The 19294-nt window shown below is 41.4% G+C and overlaps 4 protein-coding genes across 4 annotated transcripts in view; 2 read left to right on the top strand and 2 right to left on the bottom strand.

Moving 5' to 3' along the window:
* The first annotated feature begins 328 nt into the window (after positions 1–328).
* Positions 329–3429, top strand: LOC104925059 (tripartite motif-containing protein 16). The gene is made up of 6 exons (XM_010738592.3): positions 329–940; positions 1076–1171; positions 1294–1527; positions 1790–1961; positions 2342–2416; positions 2526–3429. The coding sequence occupies exons 1-6, from the start codon at positions 536–538 to the stop codon at positions 3059–3061; spliced, it is 1518 nt and encodes a 505-aa protein (XP_010736894.3). The 5' UTR covers positions 329–535; the 3' UTR covers positions 3062–3429.
* Positions 3430–3474: 45 nt separating this feature from the next.
* On the bottom strand, positions 3475–5412 carry amn (amnion associated transmembrane protein). Its single transcript, XM_010738594.3, has one exon. The coding sequence runs from the start codon at positions 5149–5151 to the stop codon at positions 3562–3564; it is 1590 nt and encodes a 529-aa protein (XP_010736896.2). The 5' UTR covers positions 5152–5412; the 3' UTR covers positions 3475–3561.
* Positions 5413–6204: 792 nt separating this feature from the next.
* LOC104925061 (proton channel OTOP2) lies at positions 6205–9484 on the top strand. The gene is made up of 7 exons (XM_010738595.3): positions 6205–6450; positions 7204–7604; positions 7685–7821; positions 7924–7982; positions 8055–8179; positions 8265–9073; positions 9212–9484. Exons 1-7 carry the CDS (start codon positions 6398–6400, stop codon positions 9380–9382), a joined length of 1755 nt encoding a protein of 584 aa, XP_010736897.2. The 5' UTR covers positions 6205–6397; the 3' UTR covers positions 9383–9484.
* Positions 9485–10005: 521 nt separating this feature from the next.
* Positions 10006–19294, bottom strand: part of hid1a (HID1 domain containing a) — an 11438-nt gene continuing 2149 nt past the window's right edge. Inside the window, exons 3-19 of the mRNA XM_010738596.3 lie at positions 16404–16574; positions 15864–15980; positions 14975–15081; positions 14734–14850; positions 13680–13887; positions 13528–13584; positions 13300–13440; positions 13127–13217; positions 12893–13044; positions 12721–12799; positions 12326–12490; positions 11984–12211; positions 11387–11538; positions 11223–11309; positions 11051–11142; positions 10814–10972; positions 10006–10729 (exon numbers count right to left, since the gene is read on the bottom strand). Coding sequence (XP_010736898.1) covers positions 10666–10729; positions 10814–10972; positions 11051–11142; positions 11223–11309; positions 11387–11538; positions 11984–12211; positions 12326–12490; positions 12721–12799; positions 12893–13044; positions 13127–13217; positions 13300–13440; positions 13528–13584; positions 13680–13887; positions 14734–14850; positions 14975–15081; positions 15864–15980; positions 16404–16574 — 2187 coding nt within the window. The 3' untranslated portion in view covers positions 10006–10665. The remainder of the gene's footprint in view (positions 10730–10813; positions 10973–11050; positions 11143–11222; positions 11310–11386; positions 11539–11983; positions 12212–12325; positions 12491–12720; positions 12800–12892; positions 13045–13126; positions 13218–13299; positions 13441–13527; positions 13585–13679; positions 13888–14733; positions 14851–14974; positions 15082–15863; positions 15981–16403; positions 16575–19294) is intronic.

The following is a 19294-nucleotide window of genomic DNA, read 5'->3' as shown; positions in this document are numbered from 1 at the left end:
GTAATCAGACGGAAACAGTGTCAGACTGTCTCACATGGGTCCTTAAGCGTTGTTAAAGTATCCACATGTTATACTGATGATACTATACACAGACTTTACTGTTATTTGTAGTTCATTTCCCTTATTGGTGACACTATCCAGACACAACTGTTTCAATTAAACCGTTATTTTTGAAAAAAACGTCATTTCTGGAGATTATAAAATCAGTAAACAAGCCAGGTCATTAACTTGAACAATGAAAAGGAGGATGTTTTGGTCTTAATACACTCGTCATTTCCTCTCTTCTCCTGCGTAATCTGCTGTGTCTTAAGCTGAGCGAGGTTGAATATAGAGCAAAGAGAAGGGTAAAACAGGGGAGGGCTTTTAAATGAGAATTCTTCAGCAGGCTGAGTGCAAAATACTTGAGGCGTGGTTTTCAATTCTTTCCGTATGCGCTCTGATCCCTCAGGAAAGGCAGAAAAGAAGCTGTAAGTAGGGTTTATGACTCAAGCTCAACCAAATCAAGTTTAGGGTGACAATAGGAGCACTCTTAAAAATGTCAACTCTCAGCTGTAACAATGAGAAGAATTTGAAGGAGAGTCAACAGAACACAGACGTTAAGGAGGAAACGAGAGATTTTTCCACTGAGACATTGCTGCCTCAAGATGTGTTATGTGACTCCTGCATAGACAGCCCCAGCAAGGCCCTAAAATCCTGCCTGACCTGCCTGGTTTCTTACTGCGAGGCCCATCTCAGACCCCATCTGGAGAATGTCAAATTTCAAAACCACCGTCTGGTCGATCCCCTCCAGGACATTGACTGTCGGACCTGTGAGATTCATCTGCTCCCTCTCGATGGCTTCTGTCTGACCGATGGCTGCTGTGTGTGTCTGGACTGTGTGAACCAGGAGCATGTAGGGCACACGACTGCGTCCGTGGGGGAGGCACGCACACAGATTGAGGTCTTGGCATAATAGTACATTACTGTTCTAAACTATTTCCTATTTATCATTTCAAAAGGGCGAATGGCTTTGCATCTTTGCAAACCTGACGCAGCATCTGATGCAGTTGTATTTATTGTTGATTATTGTTTGTAGGTAGAGCTGCAGAAGAAGCAAGAAGATATCAGTCAGAGTGCTTCAGCAACCGAGAAAACAATTGGAAAACTACAGAGCAACAATGACTTGATTAGGGTGTGTTACATAGGCAAATATTAAACCCATTAAACACATTTTTTGTGCATACATTTAATGCACAACAGTCTGGTTTAAACATGTTTTTGTGATTTTATTACTTTTTTTTTCTCTTTCTTCAGTGTTCAGTGCAGGAGGTTTGTGTTATTGTTGAACAGCAGTTTGCCAGGCTGCACACAACTGTAGAAGAGGCCAGAAAAGGGGCAGTGGAGGTGCTGGAGGCAGAGCAAAGACAGGCCCTCAGACAGGCAGAGGGAATCCAGGCACATCTGGAGCAACGAAGAGCAGAGCTGATGAAAACTTTGGCTCGAATGAACAAACTGTCCAGGAGCAAGTGTGATGTTGACTTCCTGCAGGTACAAGAAATCTAAGATAATGATAAATAAGTAGAAAAATTACCAAGGAGAAGTGAACACATTTCGGTCTGGTGTTACATATGATCTGGGATTAGCACAGGATGTTCTCTGACACTAAGAGTTTATTTTGGATGCCGGCGTGTTGATAGTGCACACAGAGCGCATGCATTAAGGAATTTCAGCAATTTCACAGAGAAAAGTTCTGGATCAGAGAAAAGGAGCACATTATCTGCATGCATTACTTTTGTTTTGCTTGTTGCAGGAGTACTCAGAGTGGAAGAAAGGAGTGTCAGATGTATGTATGCCTACTGCGTATATCAACCGCATGGACCATCTAACATCTTATGCCCAAGTAGTGACTGATGCTACAAAGGAGCTGTGTGACCTGATCCTCTCCTCCTACAGGGAAAAACTGAACTTGATTTGTAAAAGTGGTGAGTGTATCATGTATGCCATGAAATATCTCAACATCTATTTGCTTAGTTGCCACAACATTTGTACAGACACTGTCAATGTCTCCCAGACAATGTGTTCTATTGACTTTTCTTTTAGTGTCACCATGAGTTTCAAATTTGTGGTTTTGAAATGGCTCATTTGTCATTTTATGGTTTATGACCAAGGACCTACAAAACTAAAAACAATCCCTGCACAGCTGTACTTCATGTTTTGTCCAGTGTTTATCTCACAGCATGGCTGTTAGTCTTGTTATTATCTTTATCTGTTATAAACTTCTCTATTATATTCAGGATAATGTTGAAATTCCATTTTTTTTTTACAAAAATACAGAATAATCTCTGCAATTTGTTTTAACTAGGTGGTAAATCCCCAATGCCAGAATCTCCACCTTCATCCCAACCTGATCCTGAGACACGAGAGGACTTTTTGAAATGTAACTACACTTTTCAATATATTGTGTTCTATCTTCTGTTTGCCAGATCGTACCTACTCATTTAGTTTACAAATTATTCACAAGTTATACTTCATATCCTTTTTTATAGACACAAGGAGTTTGACTTTTGACCCAGACACCACTCATAATTTCCTACATGTGAAGGAGGATAATAGAAAGCTGACCAACACCAGCCCCTGGCAGCACAGCTACCCAGACCACCCTGATCGCTTTGAATATTGGCGTCAGGCAGTGACTTTGGAGAGCCTTTACCAGGGGAGGCACTACATTGAAGCAGAGTTGAGTGGGGAAGGTGCACATGTAGGAGTCACGTACAAGAGTATCGATCGTAAGGGGGAGCAGAACACCAGCTGCATCACTGGGAATGACTTTTCCTGGTGCGTGGGAAGGAACAGCCGAGGATTCTTTGCTTGGCATGCTGGTCTTGAGGTGCCCTTGGAGGTCACTCATATCACAAAAGTTGGCTTATATGTTGACTTTCAGACGGGCTCTGTGTCGTTCTATGATGTAACTGATGCTATGAGGCTGCTCCACAAGTACACAGCTAATTTCATAGAGCCCTTGTATGTTACAGCTTGGCTGTCAAAGAAAGACAATATAGTTTCTCTGGTTGATACAAAATGATGCCTCTTGCCATGTTTTACTCACAGATTTGTCTTTACTGCAAGCTTGTTAAAGAAAACTAGTGCATTTTAAATGTTTATTGAGGTTATATAACAAAGTACATAAAGTTATGGTGCCTATGGAGGAATTTTTCTCATACATGTCATTGAAGGTTAAATTTACTACAATCTAGTGGCAACTGTGCAGCATTAACGTAAGCAACTTATGCAGCAATGGGTGTGTTAGGAATTTAATGCAGCTTTATTGCAACTTTATTGCTTTTGAATGTGATATGAATGAGGGAAAAAGTACACAAATGTCAGCCAGCAATTCTTTTATTTGTCTTGCAACTCAATTTGGCAATTAAAAGCGTCAGCATTTTTTACAAGTGTAGCTACATTGGTAAATTATTCTAAAGTTATAAGAGGATTTACAGTTTATGAAGGGTCTGTAAAATCATCAGTTTAATACAGAAGTACATTGGAAATCATTAACATACCCAAAGTTCACTGCAGTCAACTTCAGGCAGTAAAATCAGTTTCATTCTCGTCATAAACTGGATTTACAAAGTGCACGCCTGTTGGGGTCAAAGAAATTGAATTTTCAGTCCCATACAGACCAGGAATATCAGGCAGCATGTTAGGTTTGTCAAACATGGGATTATCAAAGCCATGATCAAGAGTCCCATTAAGGTCTCCATCGTCACTGTTTCTCTTAAAGATGCTCAAAGACGGCAGCGAAGGCAATGATGGCATTTTAACGACCCCCTTGCGCATCAGGACAACCACCAAAACAATGAATGTGATTATAATTAAAACTCCAAACACAACACCAACCACCATCCCAGCACTACTTTCAGTGTTGCCACCAGAGGATGCTTGAAATTTAGCCTCAGTTATCCCCAGATTAGAGCCATGAGAGCGGATGTCTTTCAAAATGTCCTTGGCCAGAGCTGCTGATTTGGTTCCCTTGTCTCCATCCAGGATAACTACCTGGATCTCAGGTGACGTACCAAAAGGGATGATCCCCATCAAACGCTGTGTCTTGAAGACTTTAGACATGCCCAGCTGAATGGACTTGTATTTCGACAGGGAAAGAAAGAGGTGTTGGATTCGTTCCCTGTAGGTTTGCAGATTGAAGCCATCCGTATAATAGATGGTGACGATGGCACCACAAACATTACAACAGTGTCCAACAGGTAGGAGAGGCTTCTTACAGCTCAGAGAGGTACATGTTACAGTGCCACAGATCTGCTGGTGATTTACAGAGTTTCCACAGTCACAGCCAGAAGGATCCCCACAACCTGGGTCTCCAACAGTGACAGCAGAGGATCCGTGAAACTGCAGTTGTCCTGAGTGTGAGCTGAGATACTCGGAGAACTCAGATTTGCTATCAAACGTCTTCCCCAGCACAGACACAGATTTGACAGAAATGCTGGACTGACTGGAGCTGGTGTCCACCCTGAAAGAGGAGCGGGCTTTGAAAACTACATCATCATATTTGCAAGGGACACTCTCCTCGTGGACTGAGAATAAGAAGTTTCCATCCTGCAGGTCATCCTGAGTTGCAGCTGCCTGCCACAGAGCAGGGTTAAACCACTGAAGAGACTCTGAATCTTTGAACTGGGTCGTGACACCTGGCCCGCAATCTTCGTCTTGTCCACTCATGACATAAAATCCAGCTCCAGAATTAAGGATGAATTCTCCATGAACTGGTAGCCTCAACTCCTGCACGGCATGTGTGGTCTCCACAAACACAGACACTTTTTTCTGGGCTAAAAACTCAACTATGTCATTACCACAGGGAACCTCTCCTTTGTCCCAGTTGGTCTTATTCTCGTAGTTGGTGTCAGGAATCCACTGTTTGTACAGGGCATCCGCTGTCCCGACAAGACAGAAGAGAAGGAGCACGTCTGGTGTTTTCAGCATCTTGAATATTTGTGACAGACTGGAAGAACATGAGCTGACCTTTGTTTTCAGCCTTGTGACTAACACCTGAGTGCACACAGCTGACCAGTAAAGCTGATGAGCTCTGAACCATGTCAACCTGCTCAAGCAGGTGACCTGTAAAAGATTGACATTTCCTGCAATAACAGACCTGCTCAAAATCATTTTATTATATCCAGATGTGGTCTTTTTCCTATTTTCTAGTAATAGCTTAATTAGCAGAAATGACAAAATGACTGAAAGTACTGTATTTAAATGACAAATTTGAAATAAATAATCAGATATTCACTCACATTTGCAGAGACAGTTGTCATCTCTCCCAGGTTCTGTAGAGTCAGCGTGGAATAATTTGCTGATGTTTTCACCGTGATCTGTTTTATATAACAACACATCAGGAATGCTGTTAAACTGGGTCCTCAACAGGAGGTTTGGGATCCCTAGGGGGTCTTTAAATAAAACATGTATGAAAATACACATTAAGATTAATCCAACATATTATCAGATACATCTGCCTATTCATAAAAAAAAATAAGAGAAGAATTTACACATCATATATGCTAGGTTAACTATGAATCCTCTTGCAATCATGTGAGTCAGCACTATAAGCCACTCTACACTTATTTTAGGCCCAGTACTATGCAACAAAGTTTTATAAAATATGTCTGTGTTATCCATCGGTCTGAAAAAAGACCCCTGAACTAACAGTACAGCGATAGGTGCCTGTAGATGAATATGAAATCCAGTTGTTACTGATCAAAATGAATATGAAATATAACAACTTCAAAACTCAGTCAAGATTATGACTTTACTACTTTTTATTTGGTTCTCTAACATTTTAATATTGAGGAAGTAAACTACTTTGCTGCATTTGTTATGTATTAGATTTTGCCAAGTCACCAGGGCATTTGTTATGTATTGGGCCATGGTTTCACTCTAAATACAGCAGTAATCCTGTTTGAAAGAGGTGATCTGCCAGACTGTAACAAATACACACACGACCTCATTGAACCTGAATTTTCCCTGACGCACTGTTGCCAGGGTTGCATGCTAATCCATATAACTATGTTGTTTATAGATTAACAGTAAAATGCGTGCTCAGACGAGAATTTACGTGAAGGTGTTCACGTATTCTAAGAAGTCTGTGGGTGAGGCCACGCACGCATGAGAGTAGCTAATCACCTGAAATTAATTACACCTGTTGGTCTTTATTTCTCACACCTTGTGCAGTGCGTCAGCTTTCCGTTCAATCCGACCTGCAGACAGAGGGGCACTGGTCCACTTATTTTCTTAAATTTCCGTTTGCATTTCATCCTGGACACGCTATAGACGGGCCCAACCATCCTAAAAAAAAAAAAACTCCTGTATCTGACTATTTTGTGGCGTGTTGTCTCAGTTTGGTCGGTGGAACATCATGAGAACGGTCGCTCAAAAGATGTTCCGGACCTGCAACAGACTTTTCTCTAGGTAAATATATGGTGACACATTTGCATTCCTAAGAAGTCCAATAAGAGTCTCGTTTTTAGTCTGGCGGCTCCAGGATCCAAGAAGGTTTGGGGCTTGGCCTCCATTTTTTTTGCGTGATAAATATTAAGTGCATTATTTACAAATTTACTTAAATTCACTCTGAGCTGTCAGAAACAGCTCTTGTCTACTTGCCTAAATCAGTACAACAGATGGGCCACAATTCTACACTGAGGAGGATTATGATGAAAATGTCATTCGTTTAAAGTGTATTACAGTTATAGTTGGTGGCTGTGTTGTAGTGGACATCTTAATATGTGGTTTAGTTCAACACTGCAAACTACAACTTCTAAAAGTGTATAGTTGAATTAATGCCTCTTTGATGGTGTCAATCAAAACTTAAAAAATTATGAGCTGTTGGATTGCATAGACAGCAACAAAGTAAATAAAGAGAATGAGCTGTTGGATTGCATAGACAGCAACAAAGTAAATAAAGAGAGAAATTTTAAATGAGCCTACAACAAAACTGAATTCCCATTTTATTTTACTTAAGTGAAGTGCTGTGCCTTATGGAATAATTTCAAGTTAACGTGATGCATTAGAATAAGTTAATTTGGCTTTTTTGGCTTTTGCCACATTAAGGCAAACAAAATGTCCCTTCCAGTTTTTCATAAATATTCATGCTACCCTATATTTGAATAAACAATGACAACACTGGGGAGAGGCATACCTTCATGACTTGTGTCCTTTTTGTAGAAAAACGCCAAATGATGTTGTAGAGGCCCATCCATCCAACATTGAGACAGCAGCACACATGGAAAACATCCAAAATTTGTGCAGTTCATCCAATCCCACCAGTGTGGAGGCGATCAGAGAGAGTGTCCACCATGTGGAGGCAGTCATGGAGAGGGCCCACCATGGTGGTGGATGGCTCCTATCTGGCATCCTCTGCATCAACATCCTGATCCTGGGCTGCGCTCTGGTCAGCGGCAGTGCCCTAAACAGTGTGGCCATTACGACTGTGCACAAGCAAATCTTCCTAATCATCCTCCTTCTCCTTACAATGTTGTGGATGCTGTTTTACGCTGCCGTCACCTCCCGGAAGGAGCAAGGAGTCTTGTTCAAAGATAGCCATGCGGGGCCTATGTGGCTCCGAGGTGAGAACTCAAAAAGTTTCTGGGTTTGTTTTGGATAAATGTCATTTCAAAGTGTAATCGCTTAAATGTTTGCATTCCAGTTGGACTTTTGCTGTTTGGCCTTCTCAGTTTCCTCATGGACATCTTCAAGATCGCCACCTACGTGGGCTACCTTCACTGTGATTCTGCTGTTAAAGTTGCCTTCCCTGTGGTGCAAGCTGTATTTTTGTTGGTCCAGGTTGTTGCATTTTAAGAAAATGATGCGCTATACAAGAACATGTAGTCTTACCTGCACTTTGGATTGTGTTTGGAAAACATAACAAAACCTGTCTGTGTTTAGACGTACTTCCTGTGGATTCATGCAAAGGACTGTGTGCAGCTACACACAAACTTTACACGGTAAATGATTCTCTATTCACTTGAAAATCCATCTTTAATCTTGCAGGGACACTCATGTTTTTACTCTTCCAGGTGTGGGCTCACTCTTATGCTTTCAACTAACCTGGTGGTGTGGATGGCAGCTGTGACAGAGGAATCAGTTCACCAAACTGAGATTCCTGAGCTAAATGTCAGCATCTCTCACAAGATGTACAGAGGTATTGTTTGGATCTTTTTTCTTTTTTTCCAATTCTAATCAGTTTAATTAAGAGAAATAACTCTAAACTGCTCTTTCCTAATCAGCCAGCTATAGTGGTGAGAAGAAGTGTAAATGCAGTCACTCGGTGTGCGACACCTTCAAGGAGGCCTTCTACTATCTGTACCCCTTCAACATAGAATATAGCCTCTTTGCTTCAGCTATGACCTATGTTATGTGGAAAAATGTTGGTCGACTTGTGGAGGATCACAGCCACCATAGCATGAAGTTCCGTCCAAAGGATGTGTGTTTGGGACCATTAACAGGAATACTCCTGGTGGTGGCAGGACTTGTGACCTTCATATTGTACGAGGTGGACATTCTACAAGAGGATGAGGAGAAGAGAAACAAGGCCTTGCTGATTCACTTCATCATGAATATAGTGATAGTGAGCCTGATGTCCCTCTCTACCGTGATCGGCTGCATTGTCTACAGACTGGACCACAGGGAGCATGTATCGGAGAAAAACCCCACCCGCAGCCTGGACGTGGGTCTGCTGGTGGGTGCTTCGCTGGGACAGTTCATCATCAGTTATTTCTCTATCGTGGCTGCGGTGGCAACAGGAGCCAGGGGGTACCTGAACGCCCTCAACCTAACCTGGGCTCTGCTGACGGTGCTCCAGCTCGGCCTGCAGAACTACTTCATCATCGAAGGTCTCCATCGGGAGCCCTTCCACGTGATGCAAGAAGCAGCTCTGCACACAAACGCTTGTGTCGTCCAAGAACACACTGAAATGAGCATTGTCATGGAAAGCAATAAGTCCAGCTACTTCCTGACTTCAGGTTCAGATAAGCCAAACTGGAAGAGAAGAGTCTTGAAGGAAGTCTGTGCCTTTCTGCTGCTTGCTAACATCATAGTAAGTTGTTTTTTCTTTGTTTTTTTTCTTTCTCCTATTTCAATGTTTATTCATTAACTATAATTGCAACAAACCAGTGATGAATGAGTTATCAATGTTGAAATGCATCCTCCTCATTTACTCATTCTGTATCGACAGCTGTGGATCATGCCTGCCTTTGGTGCCCGTCCCCAGTTTGATCATCCCATCGAGATAAAATTCTACAATTTCACAATGTGGGCTGCCATCGTGAATATTGGACTTCCTTTTGGGATCTTCTACCGCATGCACTCTGTTGCCAGTCTGTTTGAGGTGTACTTAATCTCTTAGATGGATTTATTTAACTGGACTTATTTATATGCATGAAGAGTAATTTAATGGTCTTCATTTTTAAATTGAACTTGTTAATAAATTTTAACTTTAAAGAATGCATTGTTGGCCTAATTCAAATTCATATATAGCTTCATATTTACACCATGAAATTTAATTGGTTCAAATCAAAATAACTGATCACCTCATTAATTGTGCTAATTGTCCTTTAAAAAACCAAGTAATACATGCTTGTGACCCCTTTTCGTGGGTTTAATCAGGTTATGTATATAGTAATTTTTCCTTAATATATAATAGTTTTTAGAGGCCCTTAAGATGTAAAACTATGCAGTGTGTCACAAAATGACAATTGTAGAAAGGTTTTTGATTGCATCCTGTTCATATGACCCTTGGGGCTTGTCTTTCTAACCCCTTTTGCACAGAGCTAAAAACTGACACATGCAAAATTGCACTGACATGCACGGAGTGCCATCTAGTGGTCATTGTGTGAAGGGGCAGCTTTTCCTTTAGACACAATGTTTAGGTAAAGTTGTATACAGTGAGTGGAAAAAGCACAATCTGCACCGTTACTCTAAATGATATGGGTTTTATCTCTGTTCAAAAGTAATGTGACCAACACAGAATTCACAGATGCATATCAATATATATTTTAAAGATAATTTAAGGAAAATACAATTTTCAACATCAAGCATTATAAGCATAGCTGGTCAGATCAAAACGTAAATCTGGCCATATACATAAAAACAAAATCTGTATTGTCTCCAAAATCCTGTAAAGTTACATTGTCACAACCTACAACCATAACAGACAACTCAAAGAGTGCAAGTTCACTTTAAAGCATGGCAAGTACAACGAATAATGTGAAACATCAATATTGTGCCGTCCGATATGTTACAAACCTGTTGGAAAGCACCATATCTTCTATAGCAAGTCTGACTGAATAGTTTAGTATCTCCTCTTTCACTTCAGTGCTCTCAAGAAATGAGCCTCAGCCTTCAGATAAACACTGCAGTGATCTCAGTGCTTTGACATTCTATGGTCTTGAGGTCTAAAGAGGTGTACAAACACAGTTGTTTATGGACAATATTTATAATTCAATCATCTCCTCCTTAACCTGAGAGGTATCTCTACCTCACTCATCTGAATCACTCTCCTACCCAAGCCAGTAGTATAAGCGGTATGATTATGATTACGTAGGAAAGTTAAACACAGTGAGGTTTACTGGGAAACCAGCAGATACTGAAGGAAAGAGGAGTTGAACAGTTCTGTTTTTAGTCTTCTGTTTACATCCTCTGAATCTCAAATAGGCGGACATCAGTGTCATACCAGATGGGAGGGTCCACATTGCTAGAAAAACAGAATAAGATGTGATTTTAGTCAGTTTGAAAAGATGACTGTTCGCATAATGCTGAGCTCCTATGGCTCACTCACCGCAAATAGACGACACCCCACATGTAGGTGCGAAACCACATGGCAGTGCCTGCGTTGGCCTGATACTTCCTGATGAGGATGGGGTGAGGAACTGGCAGCAGGCCGACTAACGTTCCATGTTGGAGAAACTTCAGGATTTCTGATTCATCTGTCAGTCCCCTTCAATGAAACGTGAGCATGGTTTAGTTTCTTAGCATTTCAAATATATCTCAGTTTTTGTCTTTTTTTTTTACTTACTTGTCAATGCAGATCTTCTCCACCTGAGGAACTAGCACTTGTAGGAGTCGCATGATCGTCTGCAGGGGTAGTTTACACTTCCAGGAGAGAACCTGGCACAAAAAAGGTAGATACAGATCAGTTACACATTTTGTCATATATCCAACATGTATCAAAAACTGATGCTACTGACCCAGTCTGGTGTCGGAGTCCAAAACGATGTTGAAGAAGCACTCGACAAACGTCTTCTCTCCATTTCTGCTTCCGTGTAGAAAACATCCTGATAATGTGAAGAAATAGATATATTACATGCCAATACTTTTCAATGCACGTACACACACACACACACACACTTACTTCATTGTCTCGGCCTGAGTTTGACTCTGTGTCACTCGTTCCGGCAACAGCACTTTGGTCTGAGTGGACCGTATGTGGGGAGTCTGTCTTTGGAACTGACACCATGGTGCCATCCTCGGACACCTGAGACTTCTCAGTCAGTTTATCGATGCCTGCAGGAAACCAATCATATCTTAAGTGTGCTGATGTTTTATATTTTCTTTATTGTCAACAAATCTAAAACCAAGAATGATTTTGTCCTACTTGAACCTATTGTTTGTGTATCCAAAGCCTGACATATTTTATTCCTCTGTATCCCATGTAGTTCAGTTTTTGCCCTTAAACTATTAAAACACATCAGTGAGCCACGCTGCTGCGCTGGGTAACATGTTTCTTCTTTACTACTTTAGTCAATTCTACGCACACTGATCCACTGGATATTTTATAATATACTCTTAGAAGTCCCTCTAATAAGTCAGTCCTCGTAGGCAATCGTAGTTCTGTCTTCCCCACAATCACGAGACTGTAGACATTTTATAAAATGGCAAAACTACAGTCAGGTGACCAGTGGACTAGTTTAACATTCAATTTTAAACATCCACATAACCAAGTCCTTACCTGGAATAGCTACCAGACTGGTCTTCAGTGTACCAGGCTCTGCCGGCACAGCAGGGTGAGAGCCTTCCATGGATACAGTCTCCTGGGAGCTAGTGCGGGAAATGACATCTGGAGACTTCCTCTTCCTCTGCAAAGCCTTCTGGATGGAAGCAGGATCAGAAGGCAGGTTGGCCAATTGGTGGAACACGTTACGTTTGCGGATGATGGCGTACACCAGATTGCAGTTCCCTGGAGGTGAGAGAAAGAGGGATCAACTGTATGGTAATGTTTCTAATACTTTGATCTTGATCTTTTCAAATCCACTGAGGCACAGACTTCTGTTATTTATCAGATTTCTCTTACCGTCAAACTGGTACTGGATAATATTGTTAAACGCCTCGAGAAGGAAGAATACAAGGTGATGGTTTTGCGCTGCAGAGAACAGGAACCAGCTGGTGGAGAAGGCCTCCAGCAGGTGGAGCAGTTTATTGGCTGCCACCATGGACAGGCTCTTCAAGTAGGGAGACACTGCAGAAGAAGAAGAAATGTTAATAAGCTGAGTGTGTAATTCAATACAGAAAACTTTAACATTTGCGTTTTCATTTGATTAAGAACATCTGTTTCTTATGAGAAGAAGAAGAAGAAGATTAACTTTATTGATCCCTCAATGGGGAAATTCTTTTTAGCTTTTTCTTTTTAGAGATGTTGCAGATACAATCTGTGTATCACCAGACAGATGGCACTAAAGAAAAACTCACCGTTTACAACAATAGTGAGAAGGCAGTCGAACAGAGGCTGGAGACGCTGGTGTCCTGTGGTGATAATCTTGTGAAACACCTACAAAACAAACACAGCAACAGCTGTGAGCATGTATTCATAAAGATGAAGAACACGACCATCTCAGGTGATGTAATGTAGTAGACATCTCACCACAATAAGCAGGTCAGCATGAGTCCCCGTGAACACTGGGATGTCCATAGGCACATGGACGGAGTAGGGCTTATTCAAACGCACGCCAAAGTTTCTCTCCCCACTCAGCAGCAGCAAAATGAACACACCAATGTGCATCAGTCCAACACGGGCTGCAACCAAGGATAAATCAGAAATGAATAAATGTATATGGAGGTTTGTTAGGTGCAAGGATAACATAGGGATGAGACTCACACTGATCAGCCCTGGCGTCATTCAGGTAGTAGAGTATAGGAACCAGAATATCCAACACATCACTGCTCTTCAGGACAAAAAACAGGAACTTCTGTCATGGGAACACAAAGGAGATTTTGTTGAATAAAATGCTATTCCCAAAGAAACTGTTCATTTTAGTTCTTGATTCCAACCTTATTGAAGTCGCAAAGCTTCCAGAAAAGCACCAATAGCTCTTGGTGGAACTGGATCTTTTTGGTGGAGTTAGGTAGGTAGGTCTGAGTCAGAGGGTTGGTCAGAAGACGAGCTAGGCCCTTCAATACAAAGTCAAAGTCCTGCAAATGGAGAGGCCGATGCTTTAGCTTTGGACATATTTACAGGAAGGATCTTTATGTATTTTATGGAAATGATAATCGGCATACCTCCTCTCTGTGAATCCTTGATAAATAATTCACAAACAGGTTTTCAGGGCCTGTAGACTGCACAAAGATAAAAAGATTTATTTGAATGACATTAAACAAAAATGCAACATAGTCTTTGATTGATAACAATGTGGTGGATCCTGGTGTCAGACCTCTTGTTCCTCAATGCTGGATGGAGAGGCGGGGCGGTGGGGAACCCCTCCGTCATGCTCCAGCGTCACAATGAGGATCTGTACAGCCTGCTCCACCAGCTGCTCCCGGTAGTCAGAGAAGAGCAGGTGGTTGTACGGGATGCCATAGCCCACTGGATCATAGGCGCACACCACATTCAGCAGAGAGGTGAACAGAGGCAGAGCATGTCTAGAGACAAAGACACAAAGACCATGTTAGTGAATCGTGTGGATCTGTGGGTACCCTTTGATTCTCAAGCTGTCATGACAGGAAAATTTGAATATACTGTAGTTTGTAACGAACTATCATGTTTTTGTCAATGCAAAAATTATCTCACAAGAGAAATGAAAATGCTTTGGATATTTTGGAAACAAACTCCACTTGTGATGAGTCTTGAATTCTCTGATGTGGCTAAATTCTACTTACAAGTCACTCACATAAATGTAAATGTCATACGAATACTTGGATGTAATAACATTACAATTTGTTATCCTGAAAATACCACACTGAATGTGCCAAAAAGACAAATGAACAAATTTATTTTCTCTCCCAGCTTCGGCATTTCAGGGCAAGGAGACAAATTCTTTTGCATTTTCACTTCTACTATTACGATTGTATTACTGTATAGTGTTTGTCCACACTTTATCGTGACCACCAAATCAAAATCTGCTAAAATACTATAGGTCAGCCCCTCAAGAAACTTTACGAATCACCCTACCATTTTAACATTTTAAAGCTGACCAACAATACTGTCTCTGACCCTCGCCATGTCCTGAACAGTACAGTAAAAAATAAGGAGCTTAATACCAAATCAAAAGTACGTTGAAGGTCTTTGAACATTGTCTTCCGTGTTCCTAATATAACGCTAAATATATGTATCTTTGTTTCTCCTCTTAATTTTTTGTCTTTTCTGTGACATTACAAATGGAGCTGCTATGATGCAAGAAACATTTCAGAATTGACCTGACAAAGTATCATCATTATCATGATCCTCATCATCATACATTTATAGATGTCCCAACATCTGTCCATTACCTATTCTCTGTGGAGCAGAAGAATGTCACCCAAGGGTTGAGGACAGTGTTGTCCGATGACGGAGGCAAGTACATGGCCTCAGAGAAGCAGGTTAGTAACAACCTCAGCAACTCTGTCCTGGAGAGGATCAGCAATAAAAGCACAGAGGTGGACAGAAAAAAAAGTCAGCAACACCTAAAAACAAAGACTGTTTGTGATACAGATGTTGCAGGGCACAGCGGCACACAGCGGGTTGACTCACCTGTTCAGGTCATGGATGTAGTTGAGAGGTGGGGACTGTGCAAAGCCCACCCCTGCCTCCCAGATGTATTCACAGCTGTCTATAGACTGCATGCTTTCTACTGAGTCCTAGATTTGTTCACAAAAAACATACATAGATCAAATTATTTTATTGTATACCTTGTCCAACAAGTCCTCAAACCTAAAGGACATGTTAGGCTGTTTAATTCTGCATTTTCAAACGACACATGATCATTTTCTAATCAGTCTAGTTTAGGGATAGATGTGTTTTTTTGGCAGTTATGAGGAAAATATTATTGTCACAGCATCGTAATTATTGTTAGGGTATAATTAACAATTGGCAATTAAATAACTCCTGTCTTCTTAATTACACACTATCAATTATCACATTATTCATTATTATTCACATTATCAACAAAAAATCTTTAAATACTACCAAAAACAGTCTCACTTCTTCGTAGCGGCTGTATCTGAGTGTGTTTTCAATGACACGGTTATTTTAAATGATGCAGTTAAGTGTGGAAATATAGAAATGATGGTGAAATAATGCATAACATAGTATACTCCAGTTTATCAGGAACGTTAAAACCCTTAAATAGCATTCGCTGTGAGATGCAGTCTGACATGCAACATTCCATTCTAGGGAACGACATCATAATGTGACTGATGTCACCAGGAAGAATTCCTCGTCGTTGTTAGTCATGTTGAGTGACAGGTTTGTTGAGCTACTTGAGACCAGGAAGAAAGAACGGTCACTACCTTTCCTTCTTCCTGGTCTCAAGTTGCTCAACAAACCTTAAAAATCATGTTATCACGCTTGCAGTATTGTCTGAATGTGTCATATTAAAACATTTTACTGGGTTTATGAAATGACAAACTGTGGTACTCACCGGGCCTCTCTTATGGCTGTGCACAGTGAAGTCAGGGCAGAAGAGCAGGTCAGCGATGGCCAAGAGCAGTGACTCGGCCAGGGGTCGAGCTCCATCATCGTCATCCAGCTCATCTGTCTGGAAAGGACATGCATATGTGTGAGACTAGGTCTAGATGATGAACATTATTCTCTGCCATTCACTGAAAAGAATTAGGTAAATGGTAAAAGTGTTCATGGTTTACAATTACTAAGTACAGCTGAAATGACCTTACAGCATTACATTTCCTGCTCTACCTTGAAAAAGTAAACCCTAACCCTGACTACTGGCATGAGGAAACAACTAAGAAACTAAGAAAACATGTACTCATGAAACATGCATTCATTATGCTGTGTTGTCTCACTGGAATGAGAAGCCTCATGACAACCCTGTGTTGCAACAGATTGATCATATTTTTAGTAACAAACAACATCTTGTGTTCAAAGCACGTCGTCCCATAAAAAGTGTTAAAAGTGATTAAAGGACCTGTCTAGATGCTTTTTGCCCCCTGTACCCACTCACCCCAGCCCGGCCAGCACCAGGCACTGTTGACCAGAAGAATCCTCTCCAGTCCTGGTCCTCGAAGATGTAAGGAAGGATGCGGCTCAGGATGCGGGTGCAGTTGAGGATCACTTGTTTCTCCCTCTCGGTGGGGCAACCAGACTCTGCACCCTGCACCAGCTTCTCTACGGCCTGAAGAGACAAGACACACATGAGAGTGAATATGAAAAGTACGGCAACTCTAAATGCCTGACATAATTTTTGATCATTTTTCAGATGGATAAAAAAGGTTATCGAATGCTATTTTAATCTAAATCTAATTTGCTACAACAACAGTGGTGCCTATTAGTGGTGCGTTAATATGAATGACTTGGGGCGGTCGGTGGCGTAGTGGGTTAAGCGGCCGCCTTGTGTGTAAGAGGCTATAGTCCTCGCTGCAGCTGGCCCCGGTTCGAATCCCGCATCGGATGGCCATTTGCTGCGTGTTGCAGGGGTTGTTTACTTTACGATTCTGATTGTAAGTAGGGCTGGAGACGTGTGAGGAAAAAAAAAAAAAAAAGTGATGACCGCAAACGACACTAGTTCGGATGACCACCAAATCAAATTCTAAAATCACTATGAGGGTCAGCCCCTCAAAAAAAACTTTACGAATCACCCACACATTTTAAACATTTAAAGCTGCCAACAATACTGTCTCTGACCCTCGTCATGTCCTGAACCATCAGTAAAAAAAAGAGCTTAATACCAAATCAAATGCACATTGAAGGTCTTTGAACATTGTCTTCCGTTGTTCGTAATATAGCGCTAATATATGTATCTTTGTTTCTCCTCTTAATTTTTTTGTCTTTTCTGTGACATTACACAATGGAGGCTGCTTGATGCAAGAAACATTTACAAAATTGACCTGACAACATATCATCTGTATCATGATCCTATCATCATACATTTATAGATGTCCCAACATCGGTCCATTACCTATTGCTCTGTGGGGACGCAGAAGAATGTCACCAAGGGTTGAGGACAGTGTTGTCCGATGAGGCGGGGGGCAGGACCATGAGTACCAGTGCATAGACAGCAGTTAGTAACAACCTCCGAACTCTGTCCTGGCTCTGAGTGCACATCAAAGTCACAAGAGGACAGAGAGGGAAGCAAAAAGTCAGCCACACACTAAAACAAAGACTGTTTTGATACGATGTTGCAGGGCACAGCGGCACACAGCGGGTTGACTCACCTGTTCAGGTCATGGATGTAGTTGAGAGGTGGGACTGTGCAAAGCCCACCCCTGCCCCCAGATGTATTCACAGCTGTCTATAGACTGCATGCTTTCTACTGAGTCCTAGATTTGTTCACAAAAAACATACATAGATCAAATTATTTATTGTATACCTTGTCCAACAAGTCCTCAAACTAAAGGACATGTTAGGCTGTTTAATTCTGCATTTTCAAACGACACATGATCATTTTCTAATCAGTCTAGTTTAGGGATAGATGTGTTTTTGGCAGTTGAGGAAAACATTATTGTCACAGCACCGCAATATTGTTAGGGTATGATTAACAACTGGCAATTAAATAACTCCTGTCTTCTTAATTACACACATCAATTATCACAATTACATTCTTTATTTACATATCAAAAATCTTTAAATACACCAAAAACAGTCTCACTTCTTCGTAGCGGCTGTATCTGAGTGTGTTTTCAAGACACGGTTTTTAAATGATGCAGTTAAGTGTGGAAATATAGAAATGGGGTGAAATAATGCATAACATAGTTACTCCAGTTTATCAGGAACGTTAAAACCCTTAAATAACATTCGCTGTGAGATGCAGTCTGACATGCAACATTCCATTCTAGGGAACGACATCAAATGTGACTGATGTCACCAGGAAGAATTCCTCGTCGTTGTTAGTCATGTTGAGTGACAGGTTGTTGAGCTACTTGAGACCAGGAAAAAAGAACGGTCACTACCTTTCCCTTCTCTGGTCTCAAGTTGCTCAACAAACCTTAAAGATGATCATAGATCATGTTATCATGCTTGCAGTATTGTCTGAATGTGTCACATTAAAACATTTACTGGGTGGTGATGAAATGACAAACTGTGGTACTCACCGGGCCTCTCTTATGGCTGTGCACAGTGAAGTCAGGGCAGAAGAGCAGGTCAGCGATGGCCAAAGCAGTGACTCGGCCAGGGGTCGAGCTCCATCATCGTCATCCAGCTCACTGTCTGGAAAGGACATGCATATGCATGAGACTAGGTCTAGATGATGAACATTATTCTCTGCCATTCACTGAAAAGAATTAGGTAAATGGTAAACGTGTTCATGGTTTACAATTACTAAGTACAGCTGAAATGACCTTACAGCATTACATTTCCTGCTCTACCTTGACAAAGTAAACCCTAACCCTGACTACTGGCATGAGGAAACAACTAAGAAACTAAGAAACATTATGTACTCATGAAACATGCATTCATTATGCTGTGTTGTCTCACTGGAATGAAAAGCCTCATGACAACCCTGTATGCAACAGATTGACAATTTTAGTAACAAACAACATCTTGTGTTCAAAGCAGTCGTCCCATAAAAAGTGTTAAAAGTGATTAAAGGACCTGTCTAGATGCTTTTTGCCCCCTGTACTCACTCACCCCAGCCCGGCCTGCACCAGGCACTGTTGACCAGAAGAATCCCTCCAGTCCTGGTCCTCGAAGATGTAAGGAAGGATGCGGCTCAGGATGCGGGTGCAGTTGAGGATCACTTTTTCTCCCTCTCTGTGGGGCAACCAGACTCTGCACCCTGCACCAGCTTCTCTACAGCCTGAAGAGACAAGACACATGAGAGTGAATATGAAGGGTACGGCAACTCTAAATGCCTGACATAATTTTTGATAATTTTTCAGAGGATAAAAAAATTTAGCT

This window comes from Larimichthys crocea, chromosome XII, assembly GCF_000972845.2.
Source record: "Larimichthys crocea isolate SSNF chromosome XII, L_crocea_2.0, whole genome shotgun sequence".
NCBI lineage: Eukaryota > Metazoa > Chordata > Actinopteri > Sciaenidae > Larimichthys > Larimichthys crocea.
Note: the sequence above shows the minus strand (reverse complement) of the source record. Positions and strands in the feature narration are given on the sequence as shown.